The 27,533-nt window shown below is 36.7% G+C and overlaps 1 protein-coding gene across 5 annotated transcripts in view; it reads right to left on the bottom strand.

The window, feature by feature from the left end:
- RBM27 (RNA binding motif protein 27) overlaps window positions 1–27,533 on the bottom strand; it is an 87,889-nt gene that overhangs the window by 21,539 nt on the left and 38,817 nt on the right. For 2 of the 5 annotated variants that reach the window (XM_032336284.1, XM_032336283.1), the window contains exons 9-17: window positions 25,574–25,738; window positions 23,776–23,925; window positions 20,184–20,328; window positions 19,379–19,532; window positions 16,141–16,437; window positions 14,730–14,870; window positions 8,321–8,440; window positions 7,322–7,396; window positions 7,015–7,179 (exon numbers count right to left, since the gene is read on the bottom strand). In XM_032336284.1, coding sequence (XP_032192175.1) covers window positions 7,015–7,179; window positions 7,322–7,396; window positions 8,321–8,440; window positions 14,730–14,870; window positions 16,141–16,437; window positions 19,379–19,532; window positions 20,184–20,328; window positions 23,776–23,925; window positions 25,574–25,738 — 1,412 coding nt within the window. The remainder of the gene's footprint in view (window positions 1–7,014; window positions 7,180–7,321; window positions 7,397–8,320; window positions 8,441–14,729; window positions 14,871–16,140; window positions 16,438–19,378; window positions 19,533–20,183; window positions 20,329–23,775; window positions 23,926–25,573; window positions 25,739–27,533) is intronic. The other 3 variants (XM_032336287.1, XM_032336286.1, XM_032336285.1) reach the window with 2 other exon arrangements.

Consider the following 27,533-nt stretch of genomic DNA (forward strand, 5'->3'; position numbering starts at 1 on the left):
TAGAACTTCTGATTAATCTTTTCAACAGAATACCACATTTTTACCCATATAAAGCTGATGATACCTTTTGAATATTAAAAGAGATAGTTCCATTAAACTATAATATTAGAAAAACAATTCATGTAACAGGAAAACACACTTTTTTCTTGCCATCACTCTAGCAATTTCATCTTCAGAAAAGGGAGCCAAAAATCCAGTTAAAAAACACATCTTTGGAGGAGTCAAGATGGCGGAGAAGTAGCAGGCTGAGACTACTTCAGCTAGCCGGAGATCAGCTAGATAGCTTATCTAAAGATTGCAAACACCTGAAAATCCATCGGCAGATCGAAGAGAAGAAGAACAGCAATTCCAGAAACAGAAAAACAACCACTTTCTGAAAGGTAGGACCAGCGGAGAAGTGAATCCAAAGCGATGGGAAGACAGACCCCGGGGGGAGGGGCCGGCTCCCGGCAAGCGGCGGAGCAACGGCGCACAAAATCAGGACTTTTAAAAGTCTGTTCCGCTGAGGGACATCGCTCCAGAGGCTAAACCGGAGCGAAACCCACGCGGGGTCAGCGTGCCTCAGGTCCCGCAGGGTCACAGAAGGATTGGGGGTGTCTGAGTGTCACAGAGCTTGCGGGTATTGGAACGGGAAAGCCGGCTACAGAGACAGAGCCGACAGTAAGCTGACAGTTCGGTGTAACCTTGAACCGGTCGCAGGCTCGGTGAGCTCGGAGCGCGGCCGGAGGTCAGGCAGATGGGAGTAACTGGGTGCTGTTCTCTGAGGGCGCACTGAGGAGTGGGGTCCTGGGCTCTTGGCTCCTCCAGGCCGGAGCCGCCATTTGTATTCCCCGTCCTCCGGAACTCTACAGAAAGCGCTCAGGGAACAAAAGCTCCTGAAAGCAAACCCGAGCGGATTACTCACCCCGGCCCCTGCTAAGGGTGGTGCAATTCCACCTGGGGCAAAGACACTTGACAATCACTACAACAGGCCCCTCCCCCAGAAGATCAACAAGAAATCCAGCCGATACCAAGTTCACCTACCAAGGAGTGCGGTTTCAATACGAAGGAGAGCAGCAGAATTCCATAGGAGGAGAAAGCAAAGCACGGAACTCATGGCTTTTTCCCTGTGATTTTTTTTAGTCTTGTAGTTAATTTAATTTTTTTCTTTTTCATTTTTTGTTTTTTTTCTCGCCTTCTGGTAAAAATTTTTTTTTAACTTTTACCTTTTTCTTTTTTAACGTTTTTTAACCAGTTTATCTAATATATATATTTTTTCTTTTTTATATTTTTCTTATTTGTTTTCCTTTTTTTTCAATTCTTTTCTTTTTTTTTTTTTTTCTTTTTTTTTCTTTCTTCCTTTTTGCACCTCTTTTTATCCCCTTTCTCCCCCCTCACGATTTGGGATCTCTTCTAATTTGGTTAAAGCATATTTTCCTGGGGTTGTTGCCACCCTTTTAGTATTTTACTTGCTCCTTCATATACTCTTATCTGGACAAAATGACAAGACGGAAAAATTCAACACAGAAAAAAGAACAAGAGGCAGTACTGAAGGCTAGGGACCTAATCAATACAGACATTGGTAATATGTCAGATCTAAAGTTCAGAATGACAATTCTCAAGGTTCTAGCCGGGCTCGAAAAAGGCATGGAAGATATTAGAGAAACCCTCTCGAGAGATATAAAAGCCCCTTCTGGAGAAATAAAAGAACTAAAATCTAACCAAGTTGAAATCAAAAAAGCTATTAATGAGGTGCAATCAAAAATGGAGGCTCTCACTGCTAGGATAAATGAGGCAGAAGAAAGAATTAGTGATATAGAAGACCAAATGACAGAGAATAAAGAAGCTGAGCAAAAGAGGGACAAACAGCTACTGGACCACGAGGGGAGAATTCGAGAGATAAGTGACACCATAAGACGAAACAACATTAGAATAATTGGGATTCCAGAAGAAGAAGAAAGAGAGAGGGGAGCAGAAGGTATACTGGAGAGAATTATTGGGGAGAATTTCCCCAATATGGCAAAGGGAATGAGCATCAAAATTCAGGAGGTTCAGAGAACGTCCCTCAAAATCAATAAGAATAGGCCCACACCCCGTCACCTAATAGTAAAATTTACAAGTCTCAGTGACAAAGAGAAAATCCTGAAAGCAGCCCGGGAAAAGAAGTCTGTAACATACAATGGTAAAAATATTAGATTGGCAGCTGACTTATCCACAGAGACCTGGCAGGCCAGAAAGAGCTGGCATGATATTTTCGGAGCACTAAACGAGAAAAACATGCAGGCAAGAATACTATATCCAGCTAGGCTATCATTGAAAATAGAAGGAGAGATTAAAAGCTTCCAGGACAAACAAAAACTGAAAGAATTTGCACACACCAAACCAGCTCTACAGGAAATATTGAAAGGGGTCCTCTAAACAAAGAGAGAGCCTACAACTGGTAGATCAGAAAGGAACAGAGACCATATACAGTAACAGTCACCTTACAGGCAATACAATGGCACTAAATTCATATCTCTCAATAGTTACCTTGAATGTTAATGGGCTAAATGCCCCTGTCAAAAGACACAGGGTATCAGAATGGATAAAAAAACAAAACCCATCTATATCTTGCCTCCAAGAAACTCATTTTAAGCCCGAAGACACCTCCAGATTTAAAGTGAGGGGGTGGAAAAGAATTTACCATGCTAACGGACATCAGAAGAAAGCAGGAGTGGCAATCCTTATATCAGATCAATTAGATTTTAAGCCAAAGACTATAATAAGAGATGAGGAAGGACACTGTATCATACTCAAAGGGTCTGTCCAACAAGAAGATCTAACAATTTTAAATATCTATGCCCCCAACGTGGGAGCAGCCAACTATATAAACCAATTAATAACAAAATCAAAGAAACACATAATAATACAATAATAGTAGGGGACTTTAACACTCCCCTCACTGAAATGGACAGATCATCCAAGCAAAATATCAGCAAGGAAATAAAGGCCTTAAACGACACACTGGACCAGATGGACATCACAGATATATTCAGAATATTTCATCCCAAAGCAACAGAATACACATTCTTCTCTAGTGCACATGGAACATTCTCCAGAATAGATCACATCCTCGGCCCTAATTCAGGACTCAACCGGTATCAAAAGATTGGGATCATTCCCTGCATATTTTCAGACCACAATGCTCTAAAGCTAGAACTCAACCACAAAAGGAAGTTTGAAAAGAACCCAAATACATGGAGACTAAACAACATCCTTCTAAAGAATGAATGGGTCAACCGGGAAATTAAAGAAGAATTGAAAAAAATCATGGAAACAAATGATAATGAAAATACAACGGTTCAAAATCTGTGGGACACAACAAAGGCAGTCCTGAGAGGAAAATATATAGCGGTTCAAGCCTTTCTCAAGAAACAAGAAAGGTCTCAGGTACACAACCTAACCCTACACCTAAAGGAGCTGGAGAAAGAACAAGAAAGAAACCCTGAGCCCAGCAGGAGAAGAGAAATCATAAAGATCAGAGCAGAAATCAATGAAATAGAAACCAAAAAAACAATAGAACAAATCAACGAAACTAAGAGCTGGTTCTTTGAAAGAATTAATAAAATTGATAAACCCCTGGCCCGACTTATCAAAAAGAAAAGAGAAAGGACCCAAATAAATAAAATCATGAATGAAAGAGGAGAGATCACAACTAACACCAAAGAAATACAAACTATTATAAGAACATACTATGAGCAACTCTACGCCAATAAATTTGACAATCTGGAAGAAATGGATGCATTCCTAGAAACATATAAACTACCACAACTGAACCAGGAAGAAATAGAAAGCCTGAACAGACCCATAACCAGTCAGGAGACTGAAACAGTCATTAAAAAATCTCCAAATAAACAAAAGCCCAGGGCCAGACGGCTTCCCGGGGGAATTCTACCAAACATTTAAAGAAGAACTAATTCCTATTCTCCTGAAACTGTTCCAAAAAATAGCAATGGAAGGAAAACTTCCAAACTCATTTTATGAGGCCAGCATCACCTTGATCCCAAAACCAGACAAGGATCCCATCAAAAAAGAGAGCTATAGACCAATATCTTTGATGAATACAGATGCGAAAATACTCAACAAAATACTAGCCAATAGGATTCAACAGTACATTAAAAGGATTATTCACCACGACCAAGTAGGATTTATTCCAGGGATGCAAGGTTGGTTCAACATCCGCAAATCAGTCAATGTGATACAACACATCAATGAAAGAAAGAACAAGAACCATATGATACTCTCAATAGATGCTGAAAAAGCATTTGACAAAGTACAGCATCCCTTCCTGATCAAAACTCTTCAAAGTGTAGGGATAGAGGGCACATACCTCAATATCATCAAAGCCATCTATGAAAAACCCACCGCAAATATCATTCTGAATGGAGAAAAACTGAAAGCTTTTCCGCTAAGGTCAGGAACACGGCAGGGATGTCCATTATCACCACTGCTATTCAACATAGTACTAGAAGTCCGAGCCTCAGCAATCAGACAACAAAAGGAAATTAAAGGCATCCAAATCGGCAAAGAAGAAGTCAAATTATCACTCTTCGCAGATGATATGATACTATATGTGGAAAACCCAAAAGACTCCACTCCAAAACTGCTAGAACTTATACAGGAATTCAGTAAAGTGTCAGGATATAAAATCAATGCACAGAAATCAGTTGCATTTCTCTACACCAACAGCAAGACAGAAGAAAGAGAAATTAAGGAGTCAATCCCATTTACAATTGCACCCAAAACCATAAGATACCTAGGAATAAACCTAACCAAAGAGGCACAGAATCTATACTCAGAAAACTATAAAGTACTCATGAAAGAAATTGAGGAAGACACAAAGAAATGGAAAAATGTTCCACGCTCCTGGATTGGAAGAATAAATATTGTGAAAATGTCTATGCTACCTAAAGCAATCTACACATTTAATGCAATTCCTATCAAAGTACCATCCATCTTTTTCAAAGAAATGGAACAAATAATTCTAAAATTTATATGGAACCAGAAAAGACCTCGAATAGCCAAAGGGATATTGAAAAAGAAAGCCAACGTTGGTGGCATCACAATTCCGGACTTCAAGCTCTATTACAAAGCTGTCATCATCAAGACAGCATGGTACTGGCACAAAAACAGACACATAGATCAATGGAACAGAATAGAGAGCCCAGAAATAGACCCTCAACTCTACAGTCAACTAATCTTCGACAAAGCAGGAAAGAATGTCCAATGGAAAAAAGACAGCCTCTTCAATAAATGGTGCTGGGAAAATTGGACAGCCACATGCAGAAAAATGAAATTGGACCATTTCCTTACACCACACACAAAAATAGACTCAAAATGGATGAAGGACCTCAATGTGAGAAAGGAATCCATCAAAATCCTTGAGGAGAACACAGGCAGCAACCTCTTCGACCTCAGCCGCAGCAACATCTTCCTAGGAACAACACCAAAGGCAAGGGAAGCAAGGGCAAAAATGAACTATTGGGATTTCATCAAGATCAAAAGCTTTTGCACAGCAAAGGAAACAGTTATCAAAATCAAAAGATAACTGACAGAATGGGAGAAGGTATTTGCAAACGACATATCAGATAAAGGACTAGTGTCCAGAATCTATAAAGAACTTAGCAAACTCAACACCCAAAGAACAAATAATCCAATCAAGAAATGGGCAGAGGACATGAACAGACATTTCTGCAAAGAAGACATCCAGATGGCCAACAGACACATGAAAAAGTGCTCCATATCACTCGGCATCAGGGAAATACAAATCAAAACCACAATGAGATATCACCTCACACCAGTCAGAATGGCTAAAATAAACAAGTCAGGAAATGACAGATGCTGGCGAGGATGCGGAGAAAGGGGAACCCTCCTACACTGTTGGTGGGAATGCAAGCTGGTGCAGCCACTCTGGAAAACAGCATGGAGGTTCCTCAAAATGTTGAAAATAGAACTGCCCTATGACCCAGCAATTGCACTACTGGGTATTTACCCTAAAGATACAAACGTAGTGATCCAAAGGGGCACGTGCGCCCGAATGTTTATAGCAGCAATGTCCACAATAGCCAAACTATGGAAAGAACCTAGATGTCCATCAACAGATGAACGGATCAAGAAGATGTGGTATATATACACAATGGAATACTATGCAGCCATCAAAAGAAATGGAATCTTGCCATTTGCGACAACATGGATGGAACTAGAGCATATCATGCTTAGCGAAATAAGTCAAGCGGAGAAAAACAACTATCATATGATCTCCCTGATATGAGGAAGTGGTGATGCAACATGGGGGCTTAAGTGGGTAGGAGAAGAATAAATGAAACAAGATGGGATTGGGAGGGAGACAAACCATAAGTGACTCTTAATCTCACAAAACAAACTGAGGGTTGCTGGGGGGAGGGGGTTTGGGAGAAGGGGGTGGGATTATGGACATTGGGGAGGGTATGTGCTTTGGTGAGTGCTGTGAAGTGTGTAAACCTGGAGATTCACAGACCTGTACCCCTGGGGATAAAAATATATGTTTATAAAAAATAAAAAATTAAAAAAAAAATGGATTAAAAAAAAAAAAAAACACATCTTTGGGGCGCCTGGGTGGCTCAGTGGGTTAAAGCCTCTGCCTTCGGCTTGGGTCATGGTCCCATGGTCCTGGGATCGAGCCCCACGGCGAGCTCTCTGCTCGGCAGGGAGCCTGTTTCCTCCTCTCTCTCTGCCTGCCTCTCTGCCTACTTGTGATCTCTGTCTGTCGGATAAATAAATAAAATCTTTAAAAAAAAAAACAAACAACAAAAAACCCCCACATCTTTAAAGAGGGTATTAGCACCTCTTTCAAAGAGAGTACACAGAATATATAGAAACATTAAAAAAAACCCTGTCATTCTAATTGTCTCCCCATTAGACTATTAGCTACCTAAGGCTTCCAGTGTATTTTCAAAGAGCAAAGCATGTAACAGATGTTCAACAGTACTATGCTGAATGGAAAACACAAATAGATACCTCTGTTTTTGTCTTTACTTTAGATGGTGTGGAGACTGCAGAAGATGTTTTTAATTCATCTTTCAACTGTGAGATCTTTTCACCAAGTTCTTTCAAAGTCTTCATTATATTTGCTCTCTCTTCTGGTTTCATGTTTTTGTTCTTTTCTAGCTTAGATATTAGCATCTATAAAATAAGCAGAAAAAAGTAAAACTATGCTTAGTAAATTTTAATATAAATAACGCTTATAAACTTTACTATGAGGGATATCTCTGTAAAATCAATTATATCCATCAATTCCAGCAGGCAAATAATGAGCTCGTCTCACCTTCTGGCATTCTATTTGTTTTTCTAGCACTTCTTGCCTCTTTTTCCTCATGTCTTGTTGTAGCTTCAATGCTTCCTATAAGAAAAGATTAAAAGAATCAGTAATGGATAACAAAATTTGCCAACATTTGCATATATCTGATAAAAGATCAACTCAATTCTTCCGGGTCATCCCTATGCTGTTCAAGAAAAATTTTGCTCCTAATCAAAAAACAGCTGAAACCAGAAATGAAACCTTTAAATATATTTTCTGTATGAGAGTTTATATTTATAACTGTACTTGAAAAAATATTTAAAATGCCAAACACTGTATCTATGACATTTACATTCACTTGAATAATGTAAATGTATTTATGAAGAAAAATAAGATTTGTTTTCGTTTGCCAATGTAAAAAGCCAATCTTTATTTTCCAAGTTTAATGTTTAAAAAATGTGAGATGAAGCTAGAGGACAGAAATCATAGCAAATTCTATGGATCTCTGCCAGGAAAAAATTGCCTCTCACCCCTCTCTATTAATCAAATCTCCAATTATACTGGGATAATACATATAAATATCTATTTGAAAAACTCATACGAGTTTAAAATCTCAAAAGATAATGCAACTCAGAACTGAGTCATATGAGTAACAACGACATAGATGTTTTACTTTATGTGAAATATTTTCTAACTTACAAAGCAAGAGAGGAATTAAAAGAGGAAATAATGAAATAAAACTGCTTCTTTACCTTGGAGGAAAAAAACAAAACAGGACAACTCAGTGTTCTTTATTTCTATATGGAAAGAATTCTTTCCTTGTGATTCATGTAGCCAGTGAAAGGCAACAGCAAAATATTTTTTTGTCTCTTCTTTTTTTCAAATATACACTACATCCAGAAGCAGCTAAATAAACATTTTAATGTAGTTTCATAACAACATGAGCTATTCAAATGTGTTAACATAATCACTTAGGAATTCAACGGGTCATTTCCTCTTTAAGGAAATTAGAATCAAGGCTGTTACCTGCTTCTTTTTAAGAACTTCTTGAACATCATGAGATTTAGACCCTGAACAAAGTTTTGAAGGTGTCTTTAAGTTTGAGGAGCTGTAAATCATTTTTGGATGGCCTGGAGCTGAAAATATCTATGAAACACAAATATAATTAAATTAAATTTTAGAAATGCTTTCAAGTAATTTTTTAGAAAGTCTGCATGTATTTGTTTTTTTTTTTTTTCAGGAGTTAAAACTTTTTTTACATTTAAAAACTTCACTTATGAGATTTTTATGTATACATAAATTCAACTGTCACTCAAATATAAAAACAAAAATTAATTTTAGCAATAACGTTTTTTGGGATACAATCACATTATTCCTCTTCTCCTTACATTTTTTTAATTGAAAGAAAAAGAACTGCAGCCCCTTATTATCTAGGAGTTGGCCAACTATTCTGGGTGAGGCCTTACTGTCCTGTTAAACAAAAACAATTTCACAGAATATCAACCTCCAACAAGGCCATTCTTGAGACCAGGATGGGTCAAGACAAAAACAAGACCACTCCACAATCATGACTGAACCGACACAAAAAAGAGGAATACTAACTAAACAATAAAAACAAAAAAAGATCTATTTCACCTAACAGGAATGACTGCAGCTTCTTTACCAATTACAGCTTTAGCCTCATTCTAGTTTTCCCTCCTTCTAGGTTAAGACTAACTGAGACATCCTCCAAATCACCTAACACAAGATTAAAGTACTTTGTAAACATAATCTTATTGTATTTAATAAAATGTTACATGAATTTATAATCAAACATAAGACAAGTAGTTAGTTCACAGATCTGAACAAAGTAGTGGTCATCTCTACTGTGCTAGTTTTGGTATTTAGATTCCTTTCCCCTTCTGAACAGACCACTGTCCAGTTAGTCTTCCCTTAAGGCACAGAACTACATGATATAGTACAATCTTACTGGTTCAAGTCTTTCCTAACATAGGCTTCTTTTAATTATTATTAATTAAATATATAAGGGACAAAAAATATAATATCAAGAAATTCACAGAAACTTCAATTGTGTAAATATTAAATATTCATAACCATATACAAAACTTCTCTCCATCATACTTCTCTCAAGAGTTAACTGTTGTTATTAACTATTAATTAATTATTTATTATTAATTGAAGGGACAAAGAATATAATATTGAGAAATTCACAGAAATTTCAACTGTGTAAATAATATCATTAACTATTCATAACCATATACAAAACTTCTCTCAATCATACAGTAGTCAACTATCCTCAAAATTAAGCTACTTTAACTATACAAGAGTCTCTGAAGTACAGCAGGAACCCTACGTAGCCGAAATTCATGTTCTTATTTATTAAAATAAAAATGGCAACACCTTCAATTTATTAAGCACTATAGTACATATTAAACACTCCCCTTCCATGCTTTACTAACACGAAACTTTTCAACTTCCATAGCAACTCAATTTATTGAAAACATGACCCATGTTTTAACAACATGAAAATTTTCAATCTCCACAGCAACTCAATTTATTGAAAAGGAAACCAATGTTCCCAAGTTATCTAATACACCAGTAAGAGGCAGGTCAAGTCAATCAGGGCTGTCTGACTTCCAAATGTATAACTGTCTTTGTTTTGGTATCTTTTTATAATGGAATTTTTAAAACAAAAGAGTTATATTACCAATTTGATGTATCCATCATTAAGCACCACCAATTATCAGGACATAAAATACAGTAGTTTCCCCTTATTCACAGTTGGGCTTTCCATGCTTTCAGTTACCTGAGGTCAACTGTAGTCTGGAAACAGATGACCCTCTGACTCATCAGAAGGTCATCAGTAGTCTAACACTACGTCACAATGCCTGTATCATTCACCTCACTTTACCTCAACATATAGGCATTTTATCACCTCACACCATCACATGAACAAGTACTAATATAGTACAGTATTTTGAGAGCAACCTCTCTTTTATTAAAGTATATTGTTATAATTGTTCCACCTTATTATCATTGTTATTCATTTCATTGTGCCTAATTTATATATTAAACTTTATTATGGGTAGAGATATACAGAAAAAATATTAGGATTTGGTACTTTCTATGGTGTCAGGCATCCACTGGATGTCTTGGAAAGTATCCCCTGCAGGTAAGGGGAGACCATTATAATCCTGTTTTACTTAAATCCCCAACTCCACATTCATACCGAAACACTGCATTGTCTTATCTGTAAATATTTCAGTTGTATCATTAAAAAATACGGACCTCTTTTTTCAACATAACCACAATACCATCATCACACTTAAAAAACAGTAACTCCTTAATATGATTAGATATTCACATCCTAAGATTATATTATAATTTTCTAAACATTTTTTCCCATTAAGGTCCGTCTACTGACACTGGTTATATCTCTTTTAAGTCTCCTGTAAAACTGTTTCATTTCCCATCTCTTTTTCTTGCAAATTGTTAAAGAAAACACGTCACTCATCCTGCAGTATTCACCACAGAATTACTATGATACTCTGGTTAAGACATCCCGGTATCCTATGAATGTCCTTTAAATCAGTGAGGAACAGATCTACAGCCTTTACGACAATTTCTCATTCTTTGACAGGATTCTAGAAATCTCTCACAACTTCATTTTCTGGATGGATAAAATATTCTAGGATCATCTAGAATACTGTCAGCCCTAGATCTGGGGATAGCCATTTCTTCAAGAACCCCTGGTTCTAAGTGCTTGGGAGGGGGCAGGGGTCATTAATACCCTTGGAAGGATTATTATTTCCAGATCTTTTCAGTGAGCAGAATTAAGCAATGTTCTAGAGTTTTTTTATTGCTTGTTTTTTAAGATAAAACAGTATCTGATTTTGTAACAATACAGTTGATCCTTGAATAACTCAGGAGTTTATAAGGGGTGCTGATGCCCCACCCCACAGCCAAAAATCCATATATTTAACTTCTGACTCCCCCCAAAACTTAATAGCCTACTGTGGACCAGAAGGCTTATTGATAACATGAACAATTAACACATACTTTGTATGTTACATACTGTATTCTTACGATAATAAATTACAGAAAACATTTAGAAAATTCTAAGAGAAAATACATTTACAGTCTTTACTGTAATTATTTTAAAAATTCATATTTAAAAGAGCCCAGACGTCCATCAATAGATGAACGGATAAAGATGTGGGGGGAGTGTGTGTCTGTGTGTGTGTATATACACTCAGCCATCAAAAAGACTGAAATCTTATGGGACACCTGGGTGGTTCAGTTGGTTAAGCATTTGCCTTTGGCTTAGGCATGATCTCAGGGTCCTGGGATTGAGCCACCCATAGGTTTCCTTAATCGGCAGGGAGCCTACATCTTCCTCTCCTCCCTGCTCGTGTTCTCCCTCTCTCTCAAATAATAAATAAAATCTTCAAATAAAATAAAATAAACTTATCTGAATAAATTTAAAAACATAACCGTGTACCAGAAAGAATTCTTAAAAAAAAAAAAAAGAATGAAATCTTGTCATTTGAAACAATGGGAACTACAATGCATTATGCTAAGCAAAATATAAGTTAGATAAAGATAAATGCCATATGATTTTACTCATATGTGAACATAAGGGAAGTGAACGAAAAATAAAACATTATAAAAATGAAGAAGGAGATAAATCATCTGGGTGCCTCAGTGGGTTTAGCCTCTGCCTTTGGCTCAGGTCATGATCCCAGACTGAGCCTGGGATTGAGCCCCGCATCGGGCTCTCTGCTCAGCAAGGAGCCTGCTTCCCTCTCTCTGCCTGCCTCTCTGCCTACTTGTGATCTCTCTCTGTCAAATAAATAAATAAGATAAAATAAAAAAACAAGGGAGAGACTCTTAACTACAGAGAACAAACTGAGGGTGGCTGGAGGGGAGGAAGTGGAAGGGTGGGGCAACAGGGTGATGGGCATTAAGAAGGGCACTTGATGTAATGAGCCCTGGTCTTCTATGCAACTAATGAATCACTAAATTCTACCCCAAAATTAATAATAAACTACATGTTAACTAACTTAATTTAAATAAAACCATAAACAGATAGACAAGTATATAGAAAAGTAAATACTAAAGTTCCATGTTCAGGTGGACCTGGCACAATTCAAATCCAAGTTGTTCAAGGATCAACCATAGTTTCAATTCAAAGCAGGACTACAGTGTTTTTACTTAACCTCATCTACCATATACTTCTTTTCAACCACATTAAAAATCTCAGTTGTCGGGGCGCCTGGGTGGCTCAGTGGGTTAAAGCCTCTGCCTTCCGCTCGGGTCATGATCCCAGGGCCCTGGGATCTAGCCCCGCATCGGGCTTTCTGCTCGGCGGGGAGCCTGCTTCCTCCTCTCTCTGTCTGCCTCTCTGCCTGCTTGTGATCTCTGTCTGTCAAATAAATAAATAAAATCTTTAAAAAAAAAAAAAAAAAATCTCAGTTGTCAGTGACAATATAATCCATTTGATTTAACCTACAATGCTCACAAACCAGCTTCAGAATACCAACATTGCCAACAACATGACTGTTAAAAAATACTTTGCAGGGGCACCTGGGTGGCTCAGTGGGTTAGGCCTCTGCCTTTGGCTCAGGTCACGATCTCGGGGTCAGGGCCCGCATCAGGCTCTCTGCTCAGCGGGGAGCCTGCTTCCCCTCTCTCTCTACCTGCCTCTCTGACTACTTGTGATCTCTGTCTGTCAAACAGATAAACAGTATCTCTAAAAAAAAAAAATACTTTTTAAAAACTGCTTTTTGTCGGGGGGCCTGGGTGGTACAGTTGGTTAAGTTTCCAACTCTTGGTTTCAGCTCAAGTTGTGATCTTAGGGTCATGGACAGGCTCTAAGCTCAGTGCACAGTCTGTTTGGCTTTCTCTCTCCCTTTCTCTGTCCATCCCCACAATGTGCTCATATACACTCGTGGTAAGCTCTCTCTCTCTCTCTCAAATAAATAAATTTTTTTAATTGCTTTTTGTCCTCAGGGTTTATCTCACTATGAATATATAGTCAAGTAACTGTGTTTTAAAGCCTTTTATGCAAACATCAGTCAATTTGTCTTTTCTTTTTAATTTTTAGAGATGAATTTTTTCATTTTATTTTATAACTGCATTCACCATTTACATGGTTCCAAGACAAATTTCCAAAACCAGACATAGTCAAAGTTGTCTAGTTTCTTCTTTTCTTGTTGTAACCATCAAGATTTAAATTTTAGAAATTAAAAAAAATTTTTTCAAATTAGTTTTAGGAATTTTTATTCCTATCAATAAGCAAATATTTATATGTGTTCATTGGACCTACTTATTTATACTAACAGGGCTGACTATATATGTTTTGTTCCATTTTACTCTTCTTTTTACCTAGTACATACTGATGATCACCGCATGGTTCATATGAAGATACTTCTCTTTCCATTGTAAAGTTGCACATATGCTAGTCTATGAATGTACAATTACATTTTAAGTAACTAGTCCTCTACTGATGGACATCTGGGTTGTTTCCAGTCTTTTGCTATTATCATAAAGAGCTTACAACTACTAGTCTTGTACATATATTTTTTCATAGTTTGACAAATATACTTTTGGCATACATTCTGAGGGGGAGGACTACTGATTTAGAATAAATGTATACATAATTTTGCCAGACACTGCCAAATTTGCTTTCATGGCATTTCCATCGGCATCTAAATATCAGATCTTTTTGGAAATTATCCTAGCTTATTATGTAACTTAAAAATGGATCTAATTTTATCTTTTCTATATGGCTATCCAGTTATCCATATACCATCAATCAAAAAGTCCATATTTTCCCCACTGGCCTAAGATACTGTTTTGACATCTAAAAATTCCTTTTTGCAAGCGAGTCTGTTTCTTGTCTTTTATTCTGTTCTCTTAGTCTATCCATGTGCCAGTATCAACTGACTTGGTTATACAGACTTCATAATATTTTTTACCATTTAGTAGGGCTAGCGCTAGTACCTCCTTGTTCCTTTTCAGAATTTTTCAGGCCCTCTTTGAAATAATCACCATTGTGGAAAGTCACCATACAGATATATTCCTAAAGCAAAGAAACTTCTTAAAATATATTCCAAAGTTTGACTTCCGATTACAACAGAATCTTCTTCATTATGTTCTTATTTAAAGAGGAAAAGAAACAGACTAAGAACGACATCTCCCTATTAATAAGTGGTTAAAATTTTCAAATTTCTACTTCACTTTGAGTAGGAAAAAAAATTTAACTGCCCATTTCTAGCATAATCACGGAAATTAGATAAGTCTACCTGCCACACTCAGGTTAGCTCTCACATTTACCTTGATTGAAGAAACAAGACATTACAAATCTGGATGAAAGTCAATGTCTTAATTTCTCTCTGTCACTAAACAGCTTTAAATAATCTGTAATACGGACCTGGCAATCCTCTCCAGCACCACCTGACTGACTCAATAAGTGTGATGCGTCAGTCTGGTTACCACTTGCATGTCCAAGACGATGCTTAACAGGAACTTTGTTAAGAACATAGGCACCCGATGTCTGCGGTTTACTCATCATCTGCACACAAAATAAGCACATATGTGGTCAAAGTTTTTAAAATGCCAGGAATAATACAAATTCAGGGTGGTGATTACCATGGGAAGAAAATAAGGAAATGAGAAGGGAGGGTGCTTCAATTACCCATAAGTTTTATTTTTTAAGTGGTAGATATAGAAATGATTGCCATTATCCATACTTCTATGGATGTCTGAAAAATGTCATACCAAAATACATGCATATATGTATATATGCTCATACAGATAAAAATTTCTAATGATTTTTTCCAATGTTCCCTTTCAGGGATTTGGGAGTTTTAACTAATGGTAGCTTTTAACAATAACAGAACTGGGTCTAATAGATCACAAAGGTGACAGTATCACTTTAATACACCATGTGGCCAACATCCAGGGGAAGCACTTGCCTTTGAGCTCTAACATGAAGAGGGAGAGAGACAAAAGAAATCCAGGTTTAGGTGCAAATAAAAAGGATGATGAATGAAGACTATGTATGATAAGAATTCCTTTTTAAAAATCTGAATGCATTTAACTGAAACAAGAGAACACTAGGAAAAGGTTTATCATTATCATCAATATTGGAATGGCTCTACTGCACAGTAGTTTGTTCTTTCCTTCCTTCATCTAGTCATTCAAGTCTATCAAACAGCGCCAGGCCTTGTTTTAGGCATGCAAGACAGAATGAGTAAAACAGACAAAAATCCCCATTTTCTTGGAGTTTACGTTTCAGTTCTAGAAAGTTTTAAGGGCATTTTAAAAGAGTTTTCTAAATGGAAAAATTAAGACAGAAGAGTGGGTATAAGGATGACTGATTCTAACACAAAACAAAGCAAAAGTTCTAGATCCAAAGTTGTTTGGTAGTGGACAGTTACTACATTTTAGTGTTGAGAAGAATCACTAAGCATATTTCTTTAAACATGTAGATTTATGGGCCTCCTGGAGACTGGAGACCTGGAGACTGACTCTGTCAGTTTGGGGAGATAAGGCCCAGGAATTTGTACCCAGGTAATTAACACTAGCATTAGAACTTCAAGGTTCCCAAAAATCATCTGGAGCTTGCTTAGGCACTAACCATAGTGATTCTGACTGAATAAGGTGGGGTGAGGTCCAAGAAAATGCATGTCTAATAAGTTCTGAGGAGATGAGATGCTGCTGTCTGCAGATAAAACTGAGTGGCTTTAATGTAGAAGACGTAAGGACCCAAACTGAGAAATAATGATCTAGATCAGGGTGGGACTAGAGGACCTGTCATTCTCTGTGATTCAATGGATTACCTTCTGGATACCCCCATGTACTGTTGAGGGAGGAGACTGGGCCACCAGCACCTGCTGCTGATGAAGGTGCTGCGGCAGATGATGGTGCTGCTGTGACAGGTGACTAAGTGTTTGCTGCTGCTGCAGGAGTAGCTGTGTTGGAGACTGTAGTGCTGGCTGCTCATTATTTTCTCTATGCCACAGAACTCGAATGAATCGATTGTTTAGAACTGCTTCAGTGCTGGAAATGGCTTTCCTGGCCTCCTCATTGGTAAGATACTGGATGAGGGCTGCTTCTGGATCTCCCTTAAAAGCAACCTGTAAGAAAAAACAAAAGCATCAATAAAAACCCCACAGAAATTAACAAACAGTTAAATTCAAGTAAACTATTGATAAATAATTCAAAAGTACAGAAGAGGGCTGCCTGGGATCAAGTCTTGCATCGGGCTCCCTGCTCAGTGGAGAGCCTACATCTCTCTCTCTCTCTCTCTCTGCTTCTCCTCCTGCTTGTGGTTCTCTCTCTCTGTCAAATAAATTTTAAAAATATTTTTTAAAAAAAGTAGGGGTGCCTGGGTGGCTCAGTGGGTTAAGCCACTGCCTTCGGCTCAGGTCATGATATCAGGGTCCTCGGATCGAGTCCCATATCGGGCTCTCTGCTCAGCAGGGAGCCTGCTTCCCTCTCTCTCTCTCTGTCTGCCTCTCTACCTACTTGTGATCTCTCTCTGTCAAATAAATAAATAAAATCTTTAAAAATATATATATATATTTTAAAAAAGTAAACAGCCTGCTGAAATCCACTCTGAATGCTTTCTAAATAAAGTTCTCCATCCCTCTAAAAGATAAAATGCATATTTTCCAAAATTATACATAAAAGACTATTATTCACCAAATAATCCTAATAATGTTACCTAACCACTTGGGGAAAAGTTGTTAGATCCCTTCTGGATATCTTACATTCAAATAAACTCCAGAAAAAGAAACTATTTTACAATAATAAACAAAAAACCTAATAAAAACACAAAAGAAAAAAAGGTGGGTATGGGTATAATCTGAGTGTTTGGAAAACCTTTTTATGCATTCCTATAAAAGTAGAATCCATAAAGACAAAGAATAGTAGATTCTACCACATAAAATTTTAAAATCTGTCATTCCAAATATGCCCTAAACTAAATGATGAATAGAAAAAGTATTTTTAATATATATGACAAGCCGTGGCTTAGAAAATCACTACCATAAATGCCTTCATAAAAAACAGGCAAAGACAATAAGTATATCCAAAAAACAAACAAACAAACAACAACAACAACAACAACAACAAAATGCAAAAGATCTATACAAATTAGAAACCTATTTAAAAAAAGGAAATTAAAACAAGTATAATTTTTCACTTACAAAACTGGCTAAAAAAATTTTAATGGATCCATATTACAGTACTGATGATGCCTCATACAGTGCATTTAGGAGTATCAACTGGCACAACCCTTTTGGAGAACAATTTGGCAGCTCAAATAAAAAGTCTTAAAACTCCCTTTAATTCAGCAATTCATCATAAAAAAATAATGAAGGTTCAGCGACAAGGAGGCTCACCACAGCATTGTTTTTACATAAAGCAACAAAAACAGAAATTCCCCAAAACGAAGAAAAGTAAATAAATTATAGTCTATTGCTAGGGACTGATTTATGACCCACCTCCCAAATTCTTATGTTGAAATCCTAAGCCCCCACAGTATGACTACATTTGGAGATAGGTCTTTTAGGAAGGAATTAAAGTTAAGAATCATAATAGTGGGGCCCTAATCAGATGGTACTGGAAGCCTTATAGAAAGAGAAAGAGATCTCCCTCCCCTTCCATAATTCAAGGACACAGCAAGAAAGTGGCCATCTGCAAAGCAGAAAGAGAATCTCATCAGGAACCAAATTGGCCAGCACCTTGATTTTGGACTTCCGCCCAAGTAAGTTTTTACTGTTCAAGCCACAAAGTCTGTGATATGTGTTAATGGAAACCAGACAACACTCATTTACCAAACTACATTAAGCCATCTTATTTTTCTTTTTTCTTTTTTTTTTTATATAAAGATTTTATTTATTCATTTGACACAGAGAGATCACAAGTAGGCAGAGAGGCAGGCAGAGAGAGAGAGAGGAGGAAGCAGGCTCCCCGCGGAGCAGAGAACCCGATGCGGGACTCGATCCCAGGACCCTGAGATCATGACCTGAGCCGAAGGCAGCGGCTTAACCCACTGAGCCACCCAGGCGCCCAAGCCATCTTATTTTTCTTAATGCTATAAACAATCATGACCTAGGAAACATGTAAGAGATAAAAGGTAGTCAGAGACATTTGGTATATATTCTTAAAGAGTGTATTTTTAAAAAGAGAACATGTGTATATGTGCGTATATGTGTTCTTCCATACAAACACTATGTCTTTTCATTAAAATATTAGTAATTGTTACTGCAAAAGTAATAAGATTGAGGTGATTTTTTTTCCACTTTTGTTTAATGTATTTCCAAATCATCTATAAAACTAAACATGTACTACATTCAGGGAACAAAAACTGCTTAAAAAATCTCCAAAAAAAAAAAATTCTTTCAAAAAGATTTGAGTTCTTTGAAATATCAAATTTCCTAATACTATTTTTTAAACTCCGTTATATAAATCACATTTTGGTTTGATGACAACATTAACTAACAGGGGTGACTAACTGAAATGGAAAATTAATGAGGCCTTCAAGTACTCTCAATTACAGCATAACACTCAACCACAAATTCATAAATTGGAGACAGAATACAAAAGTTACTATTTATGAGATATTAGACAACATGTTACACTGCCAAAAATTCTTAAGAGTAGAACCATCCTTAACAAAATTAGTATTTCACTACAATATAAGTCATTCAATAGACAAAATTACAATCTTAGAAATTAACAAAAATCTCACCTACCTAATTAGAATACTAATAAAGCTGATTAGAAAGTCATTTGTCCAGGAATAGCACTATGAACAAAAATACACCAACTAGCCTCTGTGTCTTTCAGGAAGAAGTTGAGGATAAGAAACAAATGCATTAAAAAAAAAAAAAAAATTCAGCTCAACAATTTCATCATGAAGTTGGGTTAAGGGCTATACAGTGGAGCTTAAAACATGCACCAGAGATAATCACACTAATTAATGGCTCATTTAAGCAAAGTGAACGGACAAGAATATTTCAAAAATGCATAAAACCACATTAATTCTGTCACCAACCTAGCCACATTTACCTGGATGTTTACAATAGTTCCAAATTTGCTGAAGTGTTCATTGAGCTTGGTAATGTTGTTCAATTCCTGAGGGATTTTCTTGACTTCTAATTTGGTGTTTGTATACTGATTCTTTCTCAAGAATCCTGGTTTACTCTGACTGTTATTCCCTTGCCTGAAAAGAATATTAACAGATCCTGATTAATTCCCCCACCTTATGCCTAGTCACGGAAAAGGTCAACAAATAATTCAAGTTTATATGTATTAAAGCATCATCTGGAAGACATTCTTATATTCCTGGGAAATTAGTTAACGTTCTTCAGCAGCAATTACTAAATAATTCTCGTATCTTCCTCGTTACATAGGAACAGAAGAGGTAGAGAGAAAGAAAGAAAACTGAATGGCAAAAGATCATAAAATGAAAGAGGCCCAAATGAGATTTAAAATCATATACTAAAAAGATCCACCACAATTACCAAGGAGTCTAACGTTAAAGCAAGGAAAGAACATCATTTTTTTATGAAGTGTTTTTCAGCTTCCGCAAAAATACCTAAGTTTTTCTTCTTTTCTATTCACTTTCAGTGTCTCGATAATTAATACTGGGCTAGACCTATTTGTAGCAAATATAAATTACTAGTATCTATTATTAATATTCTGTTAGCTCTTCCATTTTTAAGATGTTCTAATGATGTCTCTGGGAACCCTAACTTTTGAGACACATAGTTTGAAACTCATTAATGACAACTCTTAATTTTATGAATTTACTAATGCACACAAAAATAACAAAAACACCAAGTAGATGTTACTAAGTAGCAAATTATCTTACTTTCCAAGCCAAGGTTTCTTGGTGAGCGGCCCTTCCAAACCACTTATAGCTCTTTTTCGGCTATCTGGTTCAAGAACTACTCTGGTTATGTTGCTATTAATTGAAACAGGAACTGGTGGTTCAGTTTGGATGACAATGTTAGCAGCTGTTGGAAAGAAAAATTAACATTATTAACAATGCACAGTATTTGGGGGAATTTCAAACGATTAAAATATTTAGCTTAAAAGCTAAAAAAGCAAAGTGAATAGCACCCAACTACCGTTTCCTTTTCAGAAATGCTTAACAGAAAGAAAAAATTATCAATGGCCTCCTTTTTTCTCCTCTGTTAAAAATACAATATCCAAGTTTAAAAAGTCATTGGCAACTCCAATGTAAAAACTGATTCAGTCCTCCTCTCTCTGCCTGTCTGTCTGTCTACTTGTGATCTCTGTCAAATAAATAAATAAAATATTTTTAAAAAGCAGGGGGGTGCTTGGGTGGCTCAGTTAAAGTTAAAGCCTCTGCCTTCGGTTCAGGTCATGATCTCAGGGTCCTGAGATCTAGCCCCGCATTGGGCTCTCTGCTCAGCGGGGAGCCTGCTTCCTCCTCTCTCTGCCTGCCTCTCTGCCTACTTGTGATCTCTCTCTCTGTCAAATAAATAAATAAAATATTTTAAATAAATAAATAAATCAAAAACTGATTCGGGCAAGGATCCTTAAAGAATGCAAAAAAAAAAAAAAACTTTTTTAAAACTCCAGTAGAAAATTGTTAGAGAACAAGATTTTTTAGAAAATTTTTTTAAAGAATTTATTTATTTGAGAGAAAGAGAGAAGGCACGTGTGAGAGAGAGAGAGAGTGTGCACATGTGCATGGAGCACAAGCAAGGGGGACAGAGGAGAGGGAGAAGCAGACTCCCAGCCACCTGGGTGAACAGGAGCTGGATGTGGGCCTGGATCTCAGGACCCTGGGATCATGACCTGAGCTGAAGGCAGACACTTAATGACTGAGCCACCCAGCAGCCCCTGGAAGCACATCATTTAGAAGAAAGAATACAAGCTTTGGAGTCAAAGACCTGAATTTGAATTCCAGCAGAACTGACTGAGCCACTCAGGTACCCCGAGAGCAAGATATTTATGTGGTGCCAAAGTACCACTCCACAAATGATTACACTACAAAGGACAGATCTAATACTTATCACCTCAGGCAAGCAATCAAAGAACTTAGCACCATAAATAGAGTGAAATTATTTGTATTCTTATATGATTTAACAAAAACTTGAACCACTCAGACAGGATTATTACTATGGAATTACGATTCTCTTAAGTATAGCAACGAGACTATGCTTATATAGGACCACACCTTACTCTTGGATGTAAAATAAAGGATCCAAAGGGCTCAATCTCTACAATATACTTTCAAGTAGTTGAAGGAAAAAAAGTGAAGGGAGAAAGGAAGAAGAAAAAGAAGAATGTACATGTATACAAGCAAGCATTCACACCCAAAGGTGACTACACGTAACAAATGGTGAACCTAAGCGAAGGTATTCGGGTGTTTATTGCATTTCTTTATTTTTTATAGGTTTAAAAGTTCTCAAACTCAAAAGCTGGGAGGAAAATCCAAAGCCAATACTATAAACTGGTATATTTCATTAACAACATTTACGACTAAAATACTTGGATTTTTTTGTATTTATTTGACAGAGAGACACAGCGAGAGAGGGAACACAAGCAGGGGGAGTGGGAGATAAAGAAGCAGGCTTCCCACCAAGCAGGAAGCCTGATGCAGGGCTTAATCCCAGGACCCCGGGATCATGACCTGAGCCGAAGGAAGACACTTAACAACTTAGCCACCCAGGCGTCCCACGACTAAAATACTTAGAGAAAGTGAACTTACAATGGCCTATCTGTGGACAGGAAGAGGTGTGTTGAATAAAAAATTAAGTAACACAAATCTACGCCTGATATAGTCTCAATATTCTCCTTAACTTTCGTAACTCCACCAAGGTAAAACACAGCAAAGAGTAACATGTAGGGCTAGAAGTTAGGGTAAGAATGAGGGGTGGGGGTAGTATATTCCATTTCACTGTGTGACGGGGAAATTGTGATGCAAGTTCATTCATTTAACATTTATTTCTTCAGCAGTTGCTAGAGCTCCAACAATTATATTAGACCTTATGTGTAAATCAGTGAATAAAGTAACTATGGTCTCTGCCCTGTTATAGCCTTTGTTTTTAGAAGCCTAATGGAGAAGATAGCAATTGTGATGGCATAAAGCATTCTAGAATTTGAGATGCCGTTATATTTTCCCTAGAACACTTATGATTACCTCTTAACATTGCTCAGTGCTTTTCTTCACTGAAGTATTTTATAAGGAAAGAGATATATAGCTAGAATTTTGGTGACTTGCCAACATGACAAACCAAGCCTGTTGTACAAAAACCACAAGACTTCTATCTGAGTGAGATTATCCATGAATTACTATACATGAATGTGCACGAAGACCAGACTACTGGCAAAAGGAAAACATGAATTTCTGAGGATATGATCTTCCCACTAATTTCAAATAATCTGGTAATAATTTATGCATTATAGTACAGAAGGTAAAAGCACATTTTTCATTAGATATGCCTGGGTTCAAGTTCCAGTTCTGTCATTAATTGCTGTGTAACCTCGGGCAAGATCTTTAACCTCTCTAAGCCTCAGTGTCTTTATCTATAAAAAGAGAATAAATATAGTACCATTTTTCAAGGAGTTATAGGAAAGGAATAAAAGACATTCATACATATAAAAGCATTTGGCTTCATCTTGACACAAAACTGTTAGTCTGCAGTAGTAACACTGATATTAATGCACTAAAGAAAAGTTAATAAAAGCAAGATAGGAAAGAAGGTAAGAACAGGAAAAAGGATACCCATATAATTAAAACAGAAAAATACTATTAGGATGGCCCATGGCCAGTCATTCAAATTCAAATTAAATATTACAAATCAAACTATACAAGTAAGAAGAACTGGAATGTCATTAAACTTTCTAGCCTTCCCTTTTTGAGGGAAGGAGAAAGGATGACATCAACACATATTTAAGGTAAATACTTGCATTTATCTTTATTTTTTTTGCATTTAGTCTTTAAAATTTGCAACTATTCTTTGCAAAGGTCCAGACATAGGGTTGTAATCATAAATACTAAAAAACATCAAATGATAATTTTACTGCAGTGTTTCAGATTCTCAGTTATTAGTGTGAAGCACAGCTCATAGGATACAAAGTAGGCCCTTAAGTGATCAGTTCTTTGAGGGCAAGGGACCATGTCATTTCATCTTTCTTTACCTAATATTTAACACAGTGCCCAGTAAACAGCTAAACCAGCCTAAAGATCTACAAAAATAAGAATTAAAAAATATGAGTATTACTTTTATTTTAAAATAAATATATTCTAATTATAGCTTTAAAATAAAATTTGGAGATACAGTTATTCAAACACATTTATCTGATATAATTACATAGCACTCTTCAAAAAGACAATATATACGTAACTCCGGACGTTAGTGAGGTCGGAATGCTATACTGAACTCCTGTGTAACAAAAGCATCAAAGTAAGTATGAGGCAGTCTCACCTCTTGGATTTGCATCCATATCTCCAGATGTTAGGCCAATCAGGTTTGGGCGCTGTGTCTGTGTTCTCGAAAAGAACTGTCTGTACTGAGATCTACCAGAACTGGTAATACTAGGAGCTTCTGGATTATAACCATCTGGTTCATACGTATCTGTGGGAAAACAAAACAAAACACGTAACAAATCAGAGAGAAGTTAATTTCTCATTAATAAAACAAACAACTGCAAAAAATATTTTTCTTCAACAAATATATTGACCTATACATATATATCTGAATTACAGTATATAGATATACCTGTTAGAAGTGAAAGAACTGAAAATGCTCCTGTCCCAAAACACAGATACACAGATCCATTCCTGACTACATAGAGAGTTCCATTTATTTACCTATTCATTTTTATCCTCTATATCCATCACCTAATCCTAACATCAATGAACATTTTTAAGAGAAGCATGAGCATATATAAACACCATATATAAAGGACTGGTTGGGTTTCCTCAGTTATCATGCCTCACCAATTTCTAGGTACTCTTTTAATTAGGGGTAAAAAAACAATCTGCTAATTTGGTTATCTACACTTTAAAATGCAGATACAATAGCTGGTTTCATACACAGAACATTTCAAATGCTTTCTTTCAAACAGCTAAATAAGTAAGATGAATTTTCTATGTCTAAAAGTAATCACGATTCTACTCCCTACCACCACACATCAATGCCACCTTTATCATGTTCCCTTTGTTTTCTCTAAAACTAAATACTTAATTTTTACAATTCTAATGCTAAATATTTTGTTAGTGTTAAAGAAATTCTGAGTGTTAATCTCTAAACAGTATACATCTTCTTTATCCTACATAAAATCAAAGAACAGTTAAGATTAAGTGAAGACATTGGTTTTCCCTACTGTTCTTCAGAAGTTCCTGCACCTTTTTTTTAATTTTCTTAGTGGAAAAATTCTCTATGACATTCATAGGAAGTTTCAGCTACAAGGTAAGAGACACTCAGATCCTTATTAATGGCCAATGAGTTCCATGATTCAAAGCAGAAGATCGGCAAATTATTACAAAAAAAAGTTTTCAGTTACCATTTGGTAGTCTTGACAGAAGATTTCCTATAGTTAAATCTCCTACAGCTGCAGAGAGTTTTAAAGAAGTTACATAATCAAATGACCTTGTTCTCTAATTCCTGAGAATATATAGAACTCCTAGAAACTTCAAAGTCCTTAAGTTAATTACGATGAACGGAGATCCAAAGGCAAAAGGAGAAATGTTAAAAACCTCATGAGACACCCATGAAGCACTCCACATAGGTCTTCAACATGTACATGTAGGTAGGAGGGAAGAGTTTTCAAGAAATCACTATGTTATACACAGCCAGTCCATACATGGAGCAGAGTGGGGGAAAAAGATGTTCACCCTTGATCACCAAGAAATCAGATGTTTGTTTTTAAAAAAATTAACTGAGTTTTTCTTGAAATATAAAACTGATTAGAAAACATTCAACTACATATCCTCTTCCTATTTATTGGATTAAAAATTAGTTCAAAGAATTAGCATGACTTTTGTTCCTGAGGCACTAAAACTCAATATAGAGGACACCAGAGGTAACAGACACACAGGAGGCCTCATCATCTAGCAACCACTAGGGACAAATCAAAGAAGCAAAGAAAAAGGAAAGAAAACAACCTAAGAGGTTTAATAGGAATCGGTGACAGTAGATCAGTAGGCCAGTCACCACTTAGGCTGGCAAGCTGTGGTACAAAAGATCAAAAAGGTGGATGGCCATTTGTAGCAAAGCTTACCTGGGACCAGAGGGGTGGGGCTGGAGACTGAGGTATGGTACCCAATGGAGGATCCCATGAGGTTTCGAGGTGGCACCAAACGAGCTGCCAACAGAGGAGGCGGTGTCCCCAACTGAAGTCGCTCAGATGCAGCAGCACCATGTTCACGAGAGTACATGGGCTGTCCTACAGAGGAAAGAATAGGAGGGCAGCTGGGAATGAGAGTCACAAGCTTCTCAGGTAATGCCATACTTCCTGAGACCTCAGCCAAGAACAGAGAAAGTACATCCATGGGAACGGCAGTCAAGAAAGGTATTACTGAGATTCTTCCTAACTCAAGAAAAAGACATACAACTGGGCTGGGATGCACTGAGGTATAAAGAGCAAGAATTAGATAGTATGACTGCATAATCTCCATCTTTTGTAATCTAAAAACTATGTGCTAACCATACCCAAAACTAAACAGTCAACCATATCACACTATCAGACAAAGGTGCCCTGAAACCCTGAGACGGTAGAGACTTGTATCCAATAAAACATGTAGTTGTGAAGACTGTCATACCCATTAAAAACAAAAACTCTTCTCCTCAAACTCACATAATTTCAGGTTCACACAAAACATACTCCCATTTCTGACAGCAGAAAAAAGATCAAAAAAGAAATTAAACACACACACACATATACACCAGAACATACCCTCACAGAGAATAAGAAACATTCGAAAGAGAAAAACTAAACAAGATAGTGAAAACTTGTTACCCCTTAGCAGATGGATAATAAGTACAAAGAAAAAAGGACAAAACCCCAGATACACAGACCAATCAGTGTATTTATGAAATTACCTCAGATATTAGGAAACACTTTTTGAAAGAAAAGACATTTAGTGCTCACATTTATTAATGGAAGAATGTCTGACAAAATGAAGTCAAATTTGATACAACAGGATTTAAAAAGAAGTATCAAGGAGCAGTTTTTTCATCAGTCACTTACTACTATTATTCTACTGATTACCCCAAGAGACCTATTTACAATAATTACTCAGTACTTTATACTTAAAGTCATACACTCACAATGTGGCAAAAGATAAAATAAAACGAATTTAGAAGTTTTTTTACACCCAATCAATGTCCTTAAAAGTTATAAATTTCCAAAAGATTTTTTTAAGATTTTATTTATTTATTTGATAGAGAGAGATCACAAGTAGGCAAAGAGGCAGGCAGAGATAGTGAGAGTGAAGCAGACTCCCTGCTGAGCAGAGAGCCCGATGCGGGGCTCGATCCCAGGACCCTGGGATCATGACCTGAGCCGAAGGCAGCGGCTTAACCCACTGAGCCACCTAGGTGCCCCTCCAAAAGATTTTTAATAAACTTTAACAGAACAAGCCACAAAGCAACTACCTGATTTCATAGGAAATGTAGAAGGGAAATAGAGGTACTACATTTTACCATCCTTCTACATGCGAAGCAAAGGTGCAAGTGACAAATCATACTGTATAGAGACACAAAACTGCACTTAGCACCAATTCTTTCAATATTTACCTTTAAAAAAGTCTCTTTCAATCATTATGTTAAAAAACAATCTAATAGATCAAGCATCTAATAACAGTTGTAAGAATGACCTATTGGCAGAATTTCTTACAGAATTAAGGAGTATACTAAAGAGAAAAATGGGGAAGTGAATTCTCAGTCCATATGAGAACTAGAAGTCAAAGGCTAATTTGCACAATGTCCTTTCAACATGCATGACAGCATGAATTTCATTTCAGGAAGAAGGCTGTTTATTCAAATGAAGCCTGACGTTCTTCAACAACACTACTGAAATCTCTAAATACTATTTAAAAACAAAAAGCTTCCTTAGATAAAAAAGCTGATTCTAAGTCTGGCCAGAAAATTAAGATGAACCTGGTATACTGTCATATATATATACATTGTGCTTCCAGAAGCAAGAAAACTATCTAACACTAGGTGTGTCAAAAAACAAA

Source organism: Mustela erminea, chromosome 3 (genome assembly GCF_009829155.1).
Source record: "Mustela erminea isolate mMusErm1 chromosome 3, mMusErm1.Pri, whole genome shotgun sequence".
Taxonomy (NCBI): Eukaryota; Metazoa; Chordata; class Mammalia; order Carnivora; family Mustelidae; genus Mustela; species Mustela erminea.